The following is a 14,140-nucleotide window of genomic DNA, read 5'->3' as shown; positions in this document are numbered from 1 at the left end:
GCTCAAAGTTCTAAGTGTGTTTCAAGATAATACTTAAATTCTCTCAAAATTAAGAGCTAAACACGCTCTGCTAATTAAATAAAAATTAGAAGCTATGAAAGAGCCTGCACATTGAGTATCTTAATCATGCTAGTGAAATGTCTTTTATTAGCCATTGCTTTCAGTCATCTTTTGTCCTAAAGACATGCTTAAAAGGTGAATGTCATATATCATGTTAATAACACACTATATCCCAAGGCCAGCTGGCCTGGGTCTGAAAAAGCCTGGAATAAAACCGGACTCGCTGAACATAGCGGACAATGAGGACTACTGAGAACTCAAGAACTATGGCACTGGGGTTTTTGATCCTATTGCACGTACTGGCTTTGGGGGAGCCTAGGCAGTTTGGATGTTCACCTTACTAGACCTGGAAGGAGGTGGGTGGTCCTTGGACTTCCCACAGGGCAGGGAACCCTGATTGCTCTTCGGGCTGAGGAGGGAGGGAGACTTGATGGGGGAGGGGGTGGCGGGGAGGAGGCAGAAATCTTTAATAAATAAATAAATAAATACATGAAACAGAAAAAAATAACACACTATATCAAAATATCAAACATTATTTTAATAACACCAATTAAATGATACAATTTCAACATAAGTAAAAAGTTAATCCTTACAAAATTATAATGCCAGAATAAACATTTCAGAAATGGTTTTTAGAGAGCCTTAAAAGTATACATAGTTTTAAAAAGCTTTCTTTAAAAATGGAAGGCAGATTGTATTCAGCAGATAATGAGCAGAATCAGTGGTGACATTTGTACTTAGGTTTAGTCAAAAGTTCCCTTGGATTTAGCTCAGGTAAACACGATAGTGCAATAACTGTGAACCACAAAATAATTTTCAGAGATACAGAAAGTACATCTTCAAATGATAATACAGCATGTTTTGTTTAAATGTTGAGCCTGCAAGTCTGCATAAGAAAAATAAGTTTTAGGTGTGTTCCTTTGGTTCACTAACTCTCTTTCTTTTTGTCACTGACTCTTGACTAGAAGATTCCAAGAGATGAAGGACCTGTCAAAAGAAAACAACTATTTAGAGACTTTCCAGTTTAAATCTCTCTCTGTTTGTATTCATTCATTCATTCATTCATTTATTTTTGGAGCAGTGTTTCAAGTGAAGCCTTGCTGTCCTGGAACTCGTTCTGTAAACCAGACTGGCCTCGAACTCAGATCTGCCTGCCTCAGCTTCCCAATGGCTGGGATTACAGGAGTGTGCCACCACCACACTATTCTTTCTTGTTTTTGAGACAGAATATCACATGACCCAGGATTGCTTCCTATACACTATGTAGCAGAGGTTTGTTTGAACTTCTCATCTCCCATCATATACTCATGTTGAGATCACAGGGATGTGCTCCTACATATGGTTTGATGTGGTGGTCTAACACAGGGTTCCATGCATGCTAAGCAAGCACTCTACTAACTGAGCCTCATTTCCAACCCAGCATAGGTATTTTTCTTCCTTCCTTCCTTCCTTCCTTCCTTCCTTCCTTCTTTCCTTCCTTCCTTTTTGATTGTTTTTTGAGACAGGGTTTCTCTGTAGCTTTGGGGCCCATCGTGGAGCTCGCTCTGTAGACCAGGCTGGCCTCAAACTCACAGAGATCCTCCTGCTTGTGCCTCTCAAGTGCTGGGATCAAAGACATGCACCACCACCGCCCAGCGGTATTTTCTACTAAGATAGGATACCCAGGATATTTTTAAAAGTAGAGTACAATTTATTATTGACATATAACTTACCTATGAATAACTGCTAAAAGTATATACTTATAAAAGGTAAGATATTAATTTGAGTTGTTGTAGATAGAGTTAGAAGGAAAAAATAATTGTTACATTGTATCTTTGAAATAGTAAAAAAAAGTTGGAGAAATGAAAAGGGAATAAAGATTTTAATCACAATAGGAGAACATTTTACTTTGGGACCATGTAAAATTTAAATCATATTTTAAAGCAGACTCATGCCTTAAAATTTTTTTTAAGGTAGCTCATGCCTATATTACAGCAATTGGTAGGCAGAGGCAGAAAGATCACAAGTACAAGACCAGACTCATCTACAAGGTCTCACTTAACCCACCCCCATCATGTCTTGATAAAAATTAGACATTCAGTGCACCAGTTTTTTTGTCTTCTTTTTCTTTTGCAGTGCTGAAGATGAAAACCTAAGCCTAACCCTAAATGAAAGGTAAGTACTCTCAGCTTCAGATCGTAAGTTTGAAAAAAATGGAAGAATGAATTAGAGAACTTCTAACAAAATTTCTTTTTTTGGACTTTAGTTTTCTGAAAAGTTAAAGTATAATGACAAATTGGATTGTGGTTTCTAAGAAAGTATCAAGTATCAAGGCTTAAAACATTGAAAAAAATTAAGGCTGGAGCTATGGCTCAGTGGTTAAAAGTGAACTGTTTTTTCAGGACCTAAATTTCAGTTCCAGCACCTATGTCAGGTAGCACACAACCCCCTGTAATTCCAGGTCCAGGACATCGGGTTTCTTTGGCACTGGCATTTACATACATTTATCCATGCAGAGGCACAAACACATAAACATCTTTTTTTTTTTTTAATTGAGACAGGTTCTCTCTACATAGCCCTGACTATCCTGAAATTCACTACATTGACCATGCTGACTTTGAACTCACATTGATCCTGAGAGCTGGAACTAAAGGAGTGCGTTAGCGCTGGCCACCTGTCATTTTTTTCTTTTTCTTCTTTTTTTTTTTCTTGAAACAGGGTCTACTCTATAGCCCTCACTGGCATTGAACTTGCTGTATAGACGAGGCAGGCCTGAGACTCACTATATAAACTGGCTTGGCCTCCAACTCAAGAGTTCTTTTGTCTCCTGCGTGATGGGATTAAAGGCATGAACCACTATACCTGGCCAAACACACATGCATACATATATAATACATACATATGTTTTACAAAAAAATATGGGAGGATAGAGAGATGTTCAGTGGTTAAGAAATTTCAGTTTCCACCACCTACATGGCTCATAATCATTCATAACTTCTGTTCCAGGGAATTCAATACTCTCTTCTGACTTCCAGAAGCATTAGTCATATGTATACATGGAGGCAACACACACACACACACACACACACACACACACACACACACATTGTTTTTTGAGACAGGATTTCTCTCTTTAACAGCTCTGGCTGTCCTGGAACTCCTTTGTAGATCAGGAGACACGGCTTGTCTTGAACTCACTGAGATCTGCCTGCCTATCTCTCCCTTAAAGGTGTGCACCACCACCTCCCCATATAAATCTTAAAAAATGGAGAAATGAAAGAAACCTAATGTCTTAGTGGAATGTCAAGTTATTTCATTCTTTTTACTGAGTAGCCCAGGGAATGCAACATGGCCCCAAACTCATGGTCATTCTGATTTGTCTTTTCAACTGCTGAGAGAAATTCAGGAGTATGTCACTTCATCCTGCTCCATTCCCTTCTGAAATGATGTAAATTATAAATACTAACTGGCAGGGTGTACTTGACACAAACTAGAGTCATCAGAGAGGAAGGAACCTCAGTTGATGCCTCCATGAGATCCAGCTGTAAAACATTTTCTCAATTAGCGATCAATGGGGAGGGCCCAGCACACTGTGGGTGGTGCCATCCCTGGGCTGGTAGTCTTGAACACTGTAAGAAAGAATGCTAGGGCTGGAGAGATGGCTCAGCAGTTAAGAACATTGCCTGCTCTTCCAAAGGTCCTGAGTTCAATTCCCAGCAACCACATGGTGGCTCACAACCATCTGTAATGAGGTCTGGTACCCTCTTCTGGCCTTCAGGCATACATGAAGGCAGAATATTGAATACATAATAAATAAATAAATTAAAAAAAAAGCAGGCTAAACAAGCCATAGGCAGCAAGCCAGTAAAACACTCCTCTATGGCCTCTGCATCAGATCCTGCCCTGTTTGACATCCTGTACTGACTTCCTTTTGTGGTGGAAGTGTAAGACAAATAAACCTTTTCCTCCCCAACTTGCTTTTTGGTCATGGTGTTTCACTGCAGCACTAGAAACCCTAATTAAGACACAGAGGATGTGGAGAAATGGCTCAGTGGTTAAGAGCACAGGCTGCACTTCTAGGGGACCCTGATTTGATTTCTAGCACCAACATGGTTGCTCACAACTGACTGTAACTCCAGTTCCAGGAGATCTGATGTCCTCTTCAGGCCTCTATAGGTACTTCATGTATGTGGTGTATAGCTGCATACACAGATGAAACATCCATACACATATAATTTTAAAAAAACTATCTGTGGATGGGGTGGGGGCTGGTGAAATGTCAATAAATAAAGGCACTCGCCACTAAGCATGATCATCTAAGTCTGATCACTGGAATCCACATGGTAGAAAAAGGAAACCAAGCCTTACAAGTTAGTTGTACTCTGACCTCCACATGGGTACTGTGGCAAATGAATACACACATCATATACACATGCACACACACATATTCAGAATGAATGAATGCATAAATAAATGTAATAAAACCTTTTTTGTTTTGCTTTTAAATACCAGTTAGGGATGTAGATCAGTCAGTAAAGCTATAGAAACCTTATATAGCCTGTCCAACACACAGGAAGGTCTGGGTTTTATCCCCGTCACTGAATAAACTGGGTGTGATGGTGCATACCTGTATTCCCAAACACTCAAGAGACAGGAAGGAGGACAATAAGTTCAATGTCATACTAGGCCTCCCGGGGAGTTCAAGAACAACCTGGGCTATATAGGCCTGTTTCTAAATCAAAAGAACATTAATTAACCACCTGTATAGTTTAGGTTATCTTTTAAACATTTCATCATTTCAGTTTTAAGATTTCTGTTGTCTAAATTCTTTTTGTCCTTGGAAATCAAATTCAAATCCCCACAATTACTAAGCAAGCACTTTACTACCAAAATCCCATTCCTTAAGTTGTCTAATTTTAACTAAAAATATTCAAATACTAGGTAAAATATAAGTATTTTTAAAAATGACAAATGTATTATTTGACTCAGTAAAGTAAGTTTCCAAAAATAAAACAACTACAGAGTTTAGGTAAGTAGTTTCCTTTCTCCTGAGATACTATATTTTCAAGAAACATGTGGATATGACAACTTTGTGATTTCTCTTAGTTTTGATATCCAGAAAGTTCTGTTCAATTGTGTTGCCCAAATGTCCTGAATACTCTTAGGTCATTGTATTCTTGTACTTACATTTTTCCAGATTTTTTTTTTTTTGGTTTTTCGAGACAGGGTTTCTCTGTGGTTTTGGAGCCTGTCCTGGAACTAGCTCTGTAGACCAGGCTGGTCTTGAACTCACAGAGATCCGCCTGCCTCTGCCTCCCGAGTGCTGGGATTAAAGGCGTGCGCCACCACCGCCCGGCTTCCAGATTTTTATTTTATAAATTTCTCTCATAACTGAATTGTTCATGGAATGGACAGGAGCTACTTACATTTATAAATCTTTATTTTTTGAGACAATGTCTCATACTATAGCTCAAACTGGATTGGAACTTACTATGTAGGCCTGGTTGGACCTGAACTGCTGATAATTCTACTGTTTTAGTCTCCCAAGAACTAGGATTACAGGAAGGACCTATCACACCCAGCAGCCTCAGATATTTCAACAAGTTTTGAGTATCAGATCTTTGAAGTATGATCAGGAATATAAAATTTTATCTTAATCTACAGTCATGACATTCATATATTTTATTCAATTCATACACTATCATTAGACTTACTGTTTTCCCAGGTTGACGAAGACTTCTCTTTCGATTTTCTTTAGAAGTTTGTACTTGCTGATTTCCATTTACCTCCTAAAGACAGAAAAATTACTATTTCATTATTTATTTCTCAAAAACAGACAACAGTTGATTTTTTTCAAGACAGGGTTTCTCTGTGGCTTTGGAGCCTGTCCTGGAACTAGCTCTTGTAAACCAGGCTGGCCTCGAACTCACAGAGATCCGCCTGCCTCTGCCTCCTGAGTGCTGGGATTAAAGGCGTGTGCCACCACTGCCAGGCAACAGTTGATTTTTTTAAACCTTATGCACTGGCACATAATACAGATGCCATATGATTTTCTTATTTTAAGTGTACAGTTCAATAATTTTAAGATTATTCAGAATTGTAGAATTTACTACTATAGTATTAGAACAATTCATCACTCTAGAGCTCCTATAGAAGACTCACCTTGAGCTATCAGTCACTGCCTATCCCTTAATCTCCTGCCATTCCTAGTACTTTGTTTCAATAGCTTTCCAAATTCTGACTTGTTTTTTGAAAGTAGCTCATCTCTCTCTCTGTAGTCCTGGCTATCCTGAAACGTACAGACATCTGCCTGCCTCTGTCTCCCTAGTACTAGGACTAAAGGCATGCACCATCATGTCCAGTCTCAAATTCAGACTTATTTTTTTTGAGACAGTGTTTCTTTGTGTAATTGATGACTTTCATATGAACAAAATAATGGTATGTGATCTCTGTGGTTGGCTTCTTTCAATTAGTGGTTGCATGTATAGTGCTTTATTTTTTTATGGCTGAATAATTCTATTGTGTGGCTATAACTGTTTATGCAGTTAACTGTTTTTATACTTCTTGACAATAGTGATTGATGTCTTATGCATAGTTATTAAAATAAATCTTGGAAAGTGAAAAATTGTTGTCAATATTACTTTTCTCTAAAAAGACATACTTTTTTTTTTTTTTTTTTGAGACAGGGTTTCTCTGTAGCTTTAGAGCCTGTCCTGGAACTCTTTGTAGATCAGGCTGGTCTTGAACTCACAGAGGTCCGCCTGCCTCTGCCTCCCTAGTGCTGGGATTAAAGGCGCGCGACACCACAATATTTCTTGTTTTACATTATTTAACAGATTTTTTTCAAAAAAAATTTGGAGACAGTGAATGTAGATTCAAATTTGCCATGTGGCCCAGGCTGGCTGAAAATTTACAATCTTCTTGTCTCTGCCTCCTGAGTGCTGAAATTACAGGTTGCCCTTTCAGCTGGAGGCATGGGCCATTATCTTGTATGTGTGAGGCCCTGGATTCCCAATAGTGCTAAAGTTCTTTTTTTTTTTAAATTTTTTTTGAGACAGGGTTTATCCGTGTAACAGCCCTTGGTTCCTGAAACTCTCTGTGTAGACTAGGCTGGCCTCAAACTCACAGAGATTCACCTGTCTCTTTCTCCCAAGTGCTGGGATTAAAAACATGCAGCACCACTGCCCAACTTCTGCCTTTTCTTTTATCTTAGTGAAAGATATCCATCCCAAATTGAAGCTAGCTAGAAAGAATGTTTTGCTGCTGGAAGTAATAATTCTCAACATTTCTAATTTCTGTAAGTCCCCCCCTGCCACCCCAGAGTTTTATCCTGTAGCTAATGCTGGCCTGCAATGAACCATGTAGCTCAGGGTGGCCTCAAACTCACAGCTATCTTCTGCACCCCCTTCTCAAGTGCTGGGATGACAGGTGTGCACCACCACACCCAGTTTACGTTTCTGCTTCTTGCTTTCATCAGCATTCCAGTTTGAATGTTACCTTTAGCTAGTTCTAATTTCCTACTGAGAAATTTGGGGGAGAAAAAGATACGTAAACGAAGTAGTATAATCACTTCGACTCTGGGAGATATTTTATAATCAGCTCTATGGGAGAAATCCTGAGGCATATGTTGATTTCCATGCTGTGGAATATTCCTATTGTCTAATTTCAAACTGTCATTATGATGTTACTGAACAAGATGTTAGGAAGTTATGTTCTAGCATAGCACTGACAAAGTAGATTCTTTGTTCCATAACTTTGCATATATTTTATAGAATGCTCTTTTTCTGCTCCTAAATCTTTGAAAGTAACTTAAATGTCTAAAATAAAATACAAGCTGGGCATGGAGTATGCAGCTATACTCATTGTACACTGAAGGCATAGACAGGAGGAGCAAGGATTTAAGGTCATTCTCAGTTACACAGTGAACTCAACACCAGTTTGGGTGACCTGAGATCTTGTCTTGAAAAATCAAATCAAATCTGAACTGCTATTTAGTAAAATTAGTTATGGAAACTAAAACTGATTTTTGTCTTAGTATTTTATGCAAGATAGCTACAAAAAATCAATTTTAATGTAATCAATTTTTGTAAATAATCATTTTACAAGATAGAATATGAGTACTTTCTGGTACTTTAGAATACTTCTCTTAAGAGTCTAGATGATATCATTTCTCAGAACTTTTTTCAGATTCTTCTTACTAGTGTATTTTGACTAAAATTTTCATCTTTTCTTTGTACCTACATGTAATCTATTAAAACTTATATAACGACCTTGTATCATTGTTCTACTTCTCTCTCATCCATCCATCTATCTATCTATCTATCTATCTATCTATCTATCTCACCATCATCTCTCTCTCTCTCTCTATCTATCTCACCATCATCTATCTATCTATCTCACTATCTATCTATCTATCTCACTATCTATCTCACCATCATCTATCTATCTATCTATCTCACCATCATCTATCTATCTATCTATCTATCTATCTATCTATCTCACCATCATCTCTCTCTCTCTCTATCTATCTATCTCACCATCATCTATCTATCTCACTATCTATCTATCTCACCATCATCTATCTATCTATCTATCTCACCATCATCTATCTATCTATCTATCTATCTATCTATCTATCTATCTCACCATCATCTATCTATCTATCTATCTATCTCACCATCATCTCTCTCTCTCTCTATCTCACCATCATCTATCTATCTCACTATCTATCTATCTATCTATCTATCTATCTCACTATCTATCTATCTATCTATCTATCTCACCATCATCTATCTATCTATCTATCTCACCATCATCTATCTATCTCACTATCTATCTCACTATCTATCTATCTATCTATCTATCTATCTTACCATCATCTATCTATCTATCTATCATCTATCTATTTATCTATCTAACTCACCATCATCTATCTATCTATCTATCTATCTATCTATCTCACCATCATCTCTCTCTCTCTCTATCTATCTCACCATCATCTATCTATCTCACTATCTATCTCACTATCTATCTATCTATCTCACCATCTATCTATCTATCTATCTCACCATCATCTATCTATCTATCTCACCATCATCTATCTATCTCACTATCTATCTCACTATCTATCTATCTATCTATCTCTCTCTCTATCTATCTATCTATCTCACCATCATCTATCTATCTATCTATCTATCTATCTATCTATCTATCTCACCATCATCTATCTATCTCACTATCTCACTATCTATCTATCTATCTATCTCACTATCTATCTATCTATCTCACTATCTATCTATCTATCTCACCATCTATCTATCTATCTATCTATCTATCTATCTATCTATCTATCATCTATCTATTTATCTATCTATCTCACCATCATCTATCTATCTATCTATCTATCTCACCATCATCTCTCTCTCTATCTATCTCACCATCATCTATCTATCTCTCTATCTATCTATCTATCTATCTATCTATCTATCTCACCATCTATCTATCTATCTATCTATCTATCTATCTCACCATCATCTATCTATCTATCTCACCATCATCTATCTATCTATCTATCTATCTATCTATCTATCTATCTATCTCACCATCATCTATCTATCTCACCATCATCTATCTATCTATCTCACCATCATCTATCTATCTATCTATCTATCTATCTATCTATCTATCTATCTATCTCACCATCATCTATCTATCTATCTCACCATCATCTATCTACCTATCTATCTATCTATCTATCTATCTATCTATCTATCCATCTATCTATCTATCTCACCATCATCTATCTATATCTATCTATCTATCTATCTATCTATCTATCTATCTCACCATCTATCTATCTATCTATCTATCTATCTCACCATCATCTATCTATCTATCTATCTATCTCACCATCATCTATCTATCTATCTATCTATCTATCTATCTATCTCACCATCATCTATCTATCTATCTCACCATCATCTATCTATCTATCTATCTCACCATCTATCTATCTATCTATCTATCCATCATCCATCTAAATATGTGTGTGTGTCCCTGGCACATAGTATGTACCTGACACACAATAAATAACTACTTAAGAAATGCTTTAAAATATGGGGTTGGAGCGATGGATCAGCTGTCAAGAGTGCTGGCTGCTCTTTTAGAAGACCTAGGTCCAATCTGTAGGACTGACATGGCAGCTCACACCTATCTATAACTCCAGTTCCAGAGGATCTGACACCCTCACACAGACATACATAAGGACAAAACATCAAGGCAATAAAATAAAAAAGTAAATAAACCATTAAAAAAAGAACAAAATACTGGAAAAATAACCAGAAGAGGTGGTGAATGCATCTAAGACCAGCACTCAGGAGGCAAGGGTAGGCAGATCCCTGAGATTCAGCCTGGCATACATAATGAGTTCCAAGACTGTCTATATATGTGTGTGCACAGACAGACAGACAGACAGACAGACACACACACACACACACACACACACACACACAGAGAGAGAGAGAGAGAGAGAGAGAGAGAGAGAGAGAGAGAGAGAAAGCGCCAGCCCCTGTCTTAAAACCAAACCAAACCAAACCAACAAACAAAAAATATAGAAAACTAAGTTCACACATGAAGGGGGAATTACAAAGGGCGTTTACCATTTTACTTTGAAAGATTTTTCCACTTCTTGTTTTGCTTTCAGATACTTCAAGTTCAGATGTTTTACTGACTAACTGTTCAACCTAGAAAAGATATTTCACAAAACCATATAACATAGTAAGTGGGGTCCAAATATTAATCATATAATGGTTAGTATCTTGTGCTAGATAGTGACTCACACTTTTTTTTTTTCCTTTTTGGTGTTTTGAGACAGGGTTTCTCTATGCATCTCTGACTGTCCTGGAACTCACTCTGTAGACCTAGTTGACCTTGAACTCACAAAGATCCACCTGCCTCTGCCTCCTCAGTGCTGGGATTAAAGGTGTGCACTACCACTGCCTGGCGTGGTTTACACTTCTATTCACAACACTCAAGAGGCAGAAGGAGGACTGCCATAAGTTTGAGGCCAGCTTAGTCTAGTAAGTTCCAGGCTAGCTAAGGTTACATAATAGGACCCTCTCTCAATTCCTCAAACAAACAAACAAACAAGAATTTGTAAGATTTTATCTAGCTCTGAAATTCTTAGTCTATGAGCATTAATTTTATTTTACATTTATTATTGGGGAAAGAAGAATGTACATGACAGTGCATATGTTAAAGATCAGAGAACATCTTGAAGGAATTGTTTTTTTTTTCTTCTATCAGGTGAGTCTTGGGAATCAAACAGAAGTCATCAGGTTTGGTAGCAAGTCCCTTTATTTTCTGAGTCATTTCACCAGCCCTCTACAAACATCTTAAGATTTATTATTAAATAAATTCACCTTTTAATATGTAATATTTTAATCTATAATAATTTATCAAAATACATACTTTTATCCTATGATACATAAAAAATCTGAGGAATAATGAAATATGCATATAAAAAACCATCTTTTAAAAAAATTAAAGCAGGGGTTGGACAGATGGCTCAAAGGTAAAGAGCACTGACTCTTTACAGAAGACAAGGGATCTTTCATGGTGGCTCACAACTCCCAGGGGATCTGATGTCCTCTTCTAGCCTTCATGGACACCAGACATTCATATAGTTCACATAAATATATGGCAAAATGCTCATGCACATAAAATAAACAAATTTAAAAATAATTTAAGGCCAGATGTAATGATTTACATATATGATCCCAGTACTCAAGAAGCAGAAGTAGGAACATGGCTGCAAGCTTGAGGCAAAGTAAAACAAGACAAAAAATAAAATTGAAAGCCAGCTACCTGAAAATGAGAAATTGCAGGACTTGGAGTTTTTTTGAACTGCATAATTTCTTCTTCCATACAATCTAAATTTGGTTCTGTTAAAAAAAGAAAGGAAGTTAAAATGGTGTGTGGCGGGTGGTGGTGGCGCATGCCTTTAATCCCAGCACTTGGGAGGTAGAGGCAGGCAGATCTCTTTGAGTTCGAGGCCAGCCTGGTCTATAAGAGCTAGTTCCAGGACAGGCTCCAAAGCTACAGAGAAACCTTGTCTCGAAAAACAAAACAAAACAAAAACAAAAACACAAGCAAAAAACAAAAACAAGTTAAAATGGTGTAAAATTGAATTGGTAGTTTATAAACATTTTTGTTAGCTTCTTACCTTCAATTTCAGAAGCTCCCAAGTTTTCTTTTTGTTCATCCATTTTATTTTTAATGTCAAAATTATTCTATATAAATATAAAGAAAAATTGAACATATTTTAAGACTAAATGAAAACAGGTAGGAATATTAATGAACACATTTGCTTTATATAAAGGTTAAATAAATACAACTAACTTAAGCTTGCTAGAAAGAAAATGACGCTAGAATTACACCATGAGGCAAATTTCAAAATTTTGTTTTGTTTTGGGAGACAGTGTTTTTCTGTGTAACAACCCTGGCTGCCCTAGAACTTGCATTTTAGACCAGGCTGGCCTTGAACTCAGAGATCTATATACCTCTGTCTCCTGAGTGCTGGGATTTAAAAGTGTGCACCACCATGCCAAGCTTATTTATGCATTTTTGAGACAGAGTCTATTACTGACTGAACCTGGAGCTAAGTGTTTTGGCCAGCACATTCCTGGAACCCTCCTGTTTCTAGTCCCAGCCCACCCAGTGCAAGGGTTATAGATTTGGACAATCTCATGCAGTTCTGACATGGATTCTAGGAAGCTGATCATATAAATCTTTATGTTTGTGCAGAAGAACTTTACTCACTGAAACTTTTCTCTCATTCTGAGACTCAAATATTTTAAAGAATGCTACAAAAATCCTAGCTGGCATGGTGGTTCACACCTGCAATCTCAGCATTTAGGAGGTGGAGGCTGGAGGATTAGGAGTTTAATGGTAGCCTCAGTCACACAGCAAGTTAGCAGCTAGCCTGAATCCTGTCTCTTAAGAACAAGATCCTGTGAGATGGCACAGCAGATAAAGTACTCAAGAACAGGCCTAGCAGTCAGAACCTCATCTCCTGTATAAGCAGCCATTTGATCCTGTCTTAGAATATAAGTTCTTCCAACCTTTTGATTTTACTACCATACTTATTTCTAAAGTAAGATCTCTAAATATCTATTGAAGTCCTCAAACGCAATGTTTGCTACTATTGTACATTACATTTCTTTAAATATGTTCACGCTTACATGATTGTCATCTTCTACATCATCTTTGTCCATTAGAATTTTTCGAAATGGTATTTTTGATTGTTTTGGTGTTAATATGGTTGAATCAATATTTTCCATTCGTTCTTTCTCAGTGGTCACTTTTAATCTGAAGGTGTGAAAAGGTGTTGGGACTTCTCCCACATTTAAGTATGTAGGGTTCCCACCAAATATTATTCCTTCACTATCACCATCCTTAAAACCTGGAGGTTGGTAATCTGGGGGAGTAACTGCAAAAAAAGGAAGTATAAACCATACCATTTATAAAACTGAAGAAGTTGAACTAGTCATATAGAAACACAGTAAGGTTAATAAATTCAGGTAGAGAAACCTAAGACGAAATGGAGAGATGCACATCCTATATCAAAATCCTCATTCCTTAAGGTTAACATGCATTTTCTTAACCAGTTGCAGGATTGTGAGCAAATTATTTATCATTCTTGATTTGGTTTGTCAGATGGGGAAAGTAACAACACCTCCCCACAAGAGGTCGCGGTGGATATAAATTAGTAAAGAGTTAAATGTTCTGAACTGAACAAGCACATGAGTAAGAGTTAAAAGGTGTTAATTGTTGCTGTTTTATGTTCTAAAAAATATTATACATGGATTAAAAAGAATGTTTTATGTTTATATAGAAAACATTATACAAATATTAGTAATCTTTCATGTTTGTGTACATTTTATGAAATATATATCCTTAAACATCCTTTAAAAATTCAGGGAGATCCAGAGAACCTAGACAACAAAGAGGACCCTAAGAGAGACATACATGGACTAATCTATATGGGAAGTAGAAAAAGACAAGATCTCCTGAGTAAATCGGGAGCATGGGGACCATGGAA

At 37.0% G+C, this 14,140-nt stretch overlaps 1 protein-coding gene across 1 annotated transcript in view; it reads right to left on the bottom strand.

Annotated features, from left to right (window-relative positions):
* Positions 1-966: 966 nt before the first annotated feature.
* The window catches only part of LOC121450808 (HORMA domain-containing protein 1), a 31,238-nt gene continuing 18,064 nt past the window's right edge, over positions 967-14,140 (bottom strand). The window contains exons 9-14 of the mRNA XM_041656108.1: positions 13,281-13,528; positions 12,263-12,329; positions 11,905-11,981; positions 10,698-10,781; positions 5,754-5,825; positions 967-1,047 (exon numbers count right to left, since the gene is read on the bottom strand). Of these exons, the coding sequence (XP_041512042.1) occupies positions 967-1,047; positions 5,754-5,825; positions 10,698-10,781; positions 11,905-11,981; positions 12,263-12,329; positions 13,281-13,528 (629 nt within the window). The remainder of the gene's footprint in view (positions 1,048-5,753; positions 5,826-10,697; positions 10,782-11,904; positions 11,982-12,262; positions 12,330-13,280; positions 13,529-14,140) is intronic.

This window comes from Microtus oregoni, unplaced genomic scaffold, assembly GCF_018167655.1.
Source record: "Microtus oregoni isolate MIOR12 unplaced genomic scaffold, Mior012 000007F_ref0000211, whole genome shotgun sequence".
In the NCBI taxonomy this organism is placed as follows: Eukaryota; Metazoa; Chordata; class Mammalia; order Rodentia; family Cricetidae; genus Microtus; species Microtus oregoni.
The sequence above is the reverse complement of the archived record's forward strand: the minus strand, read 5'-3'. Positions and strand labels throughout refer to the sequence as shown.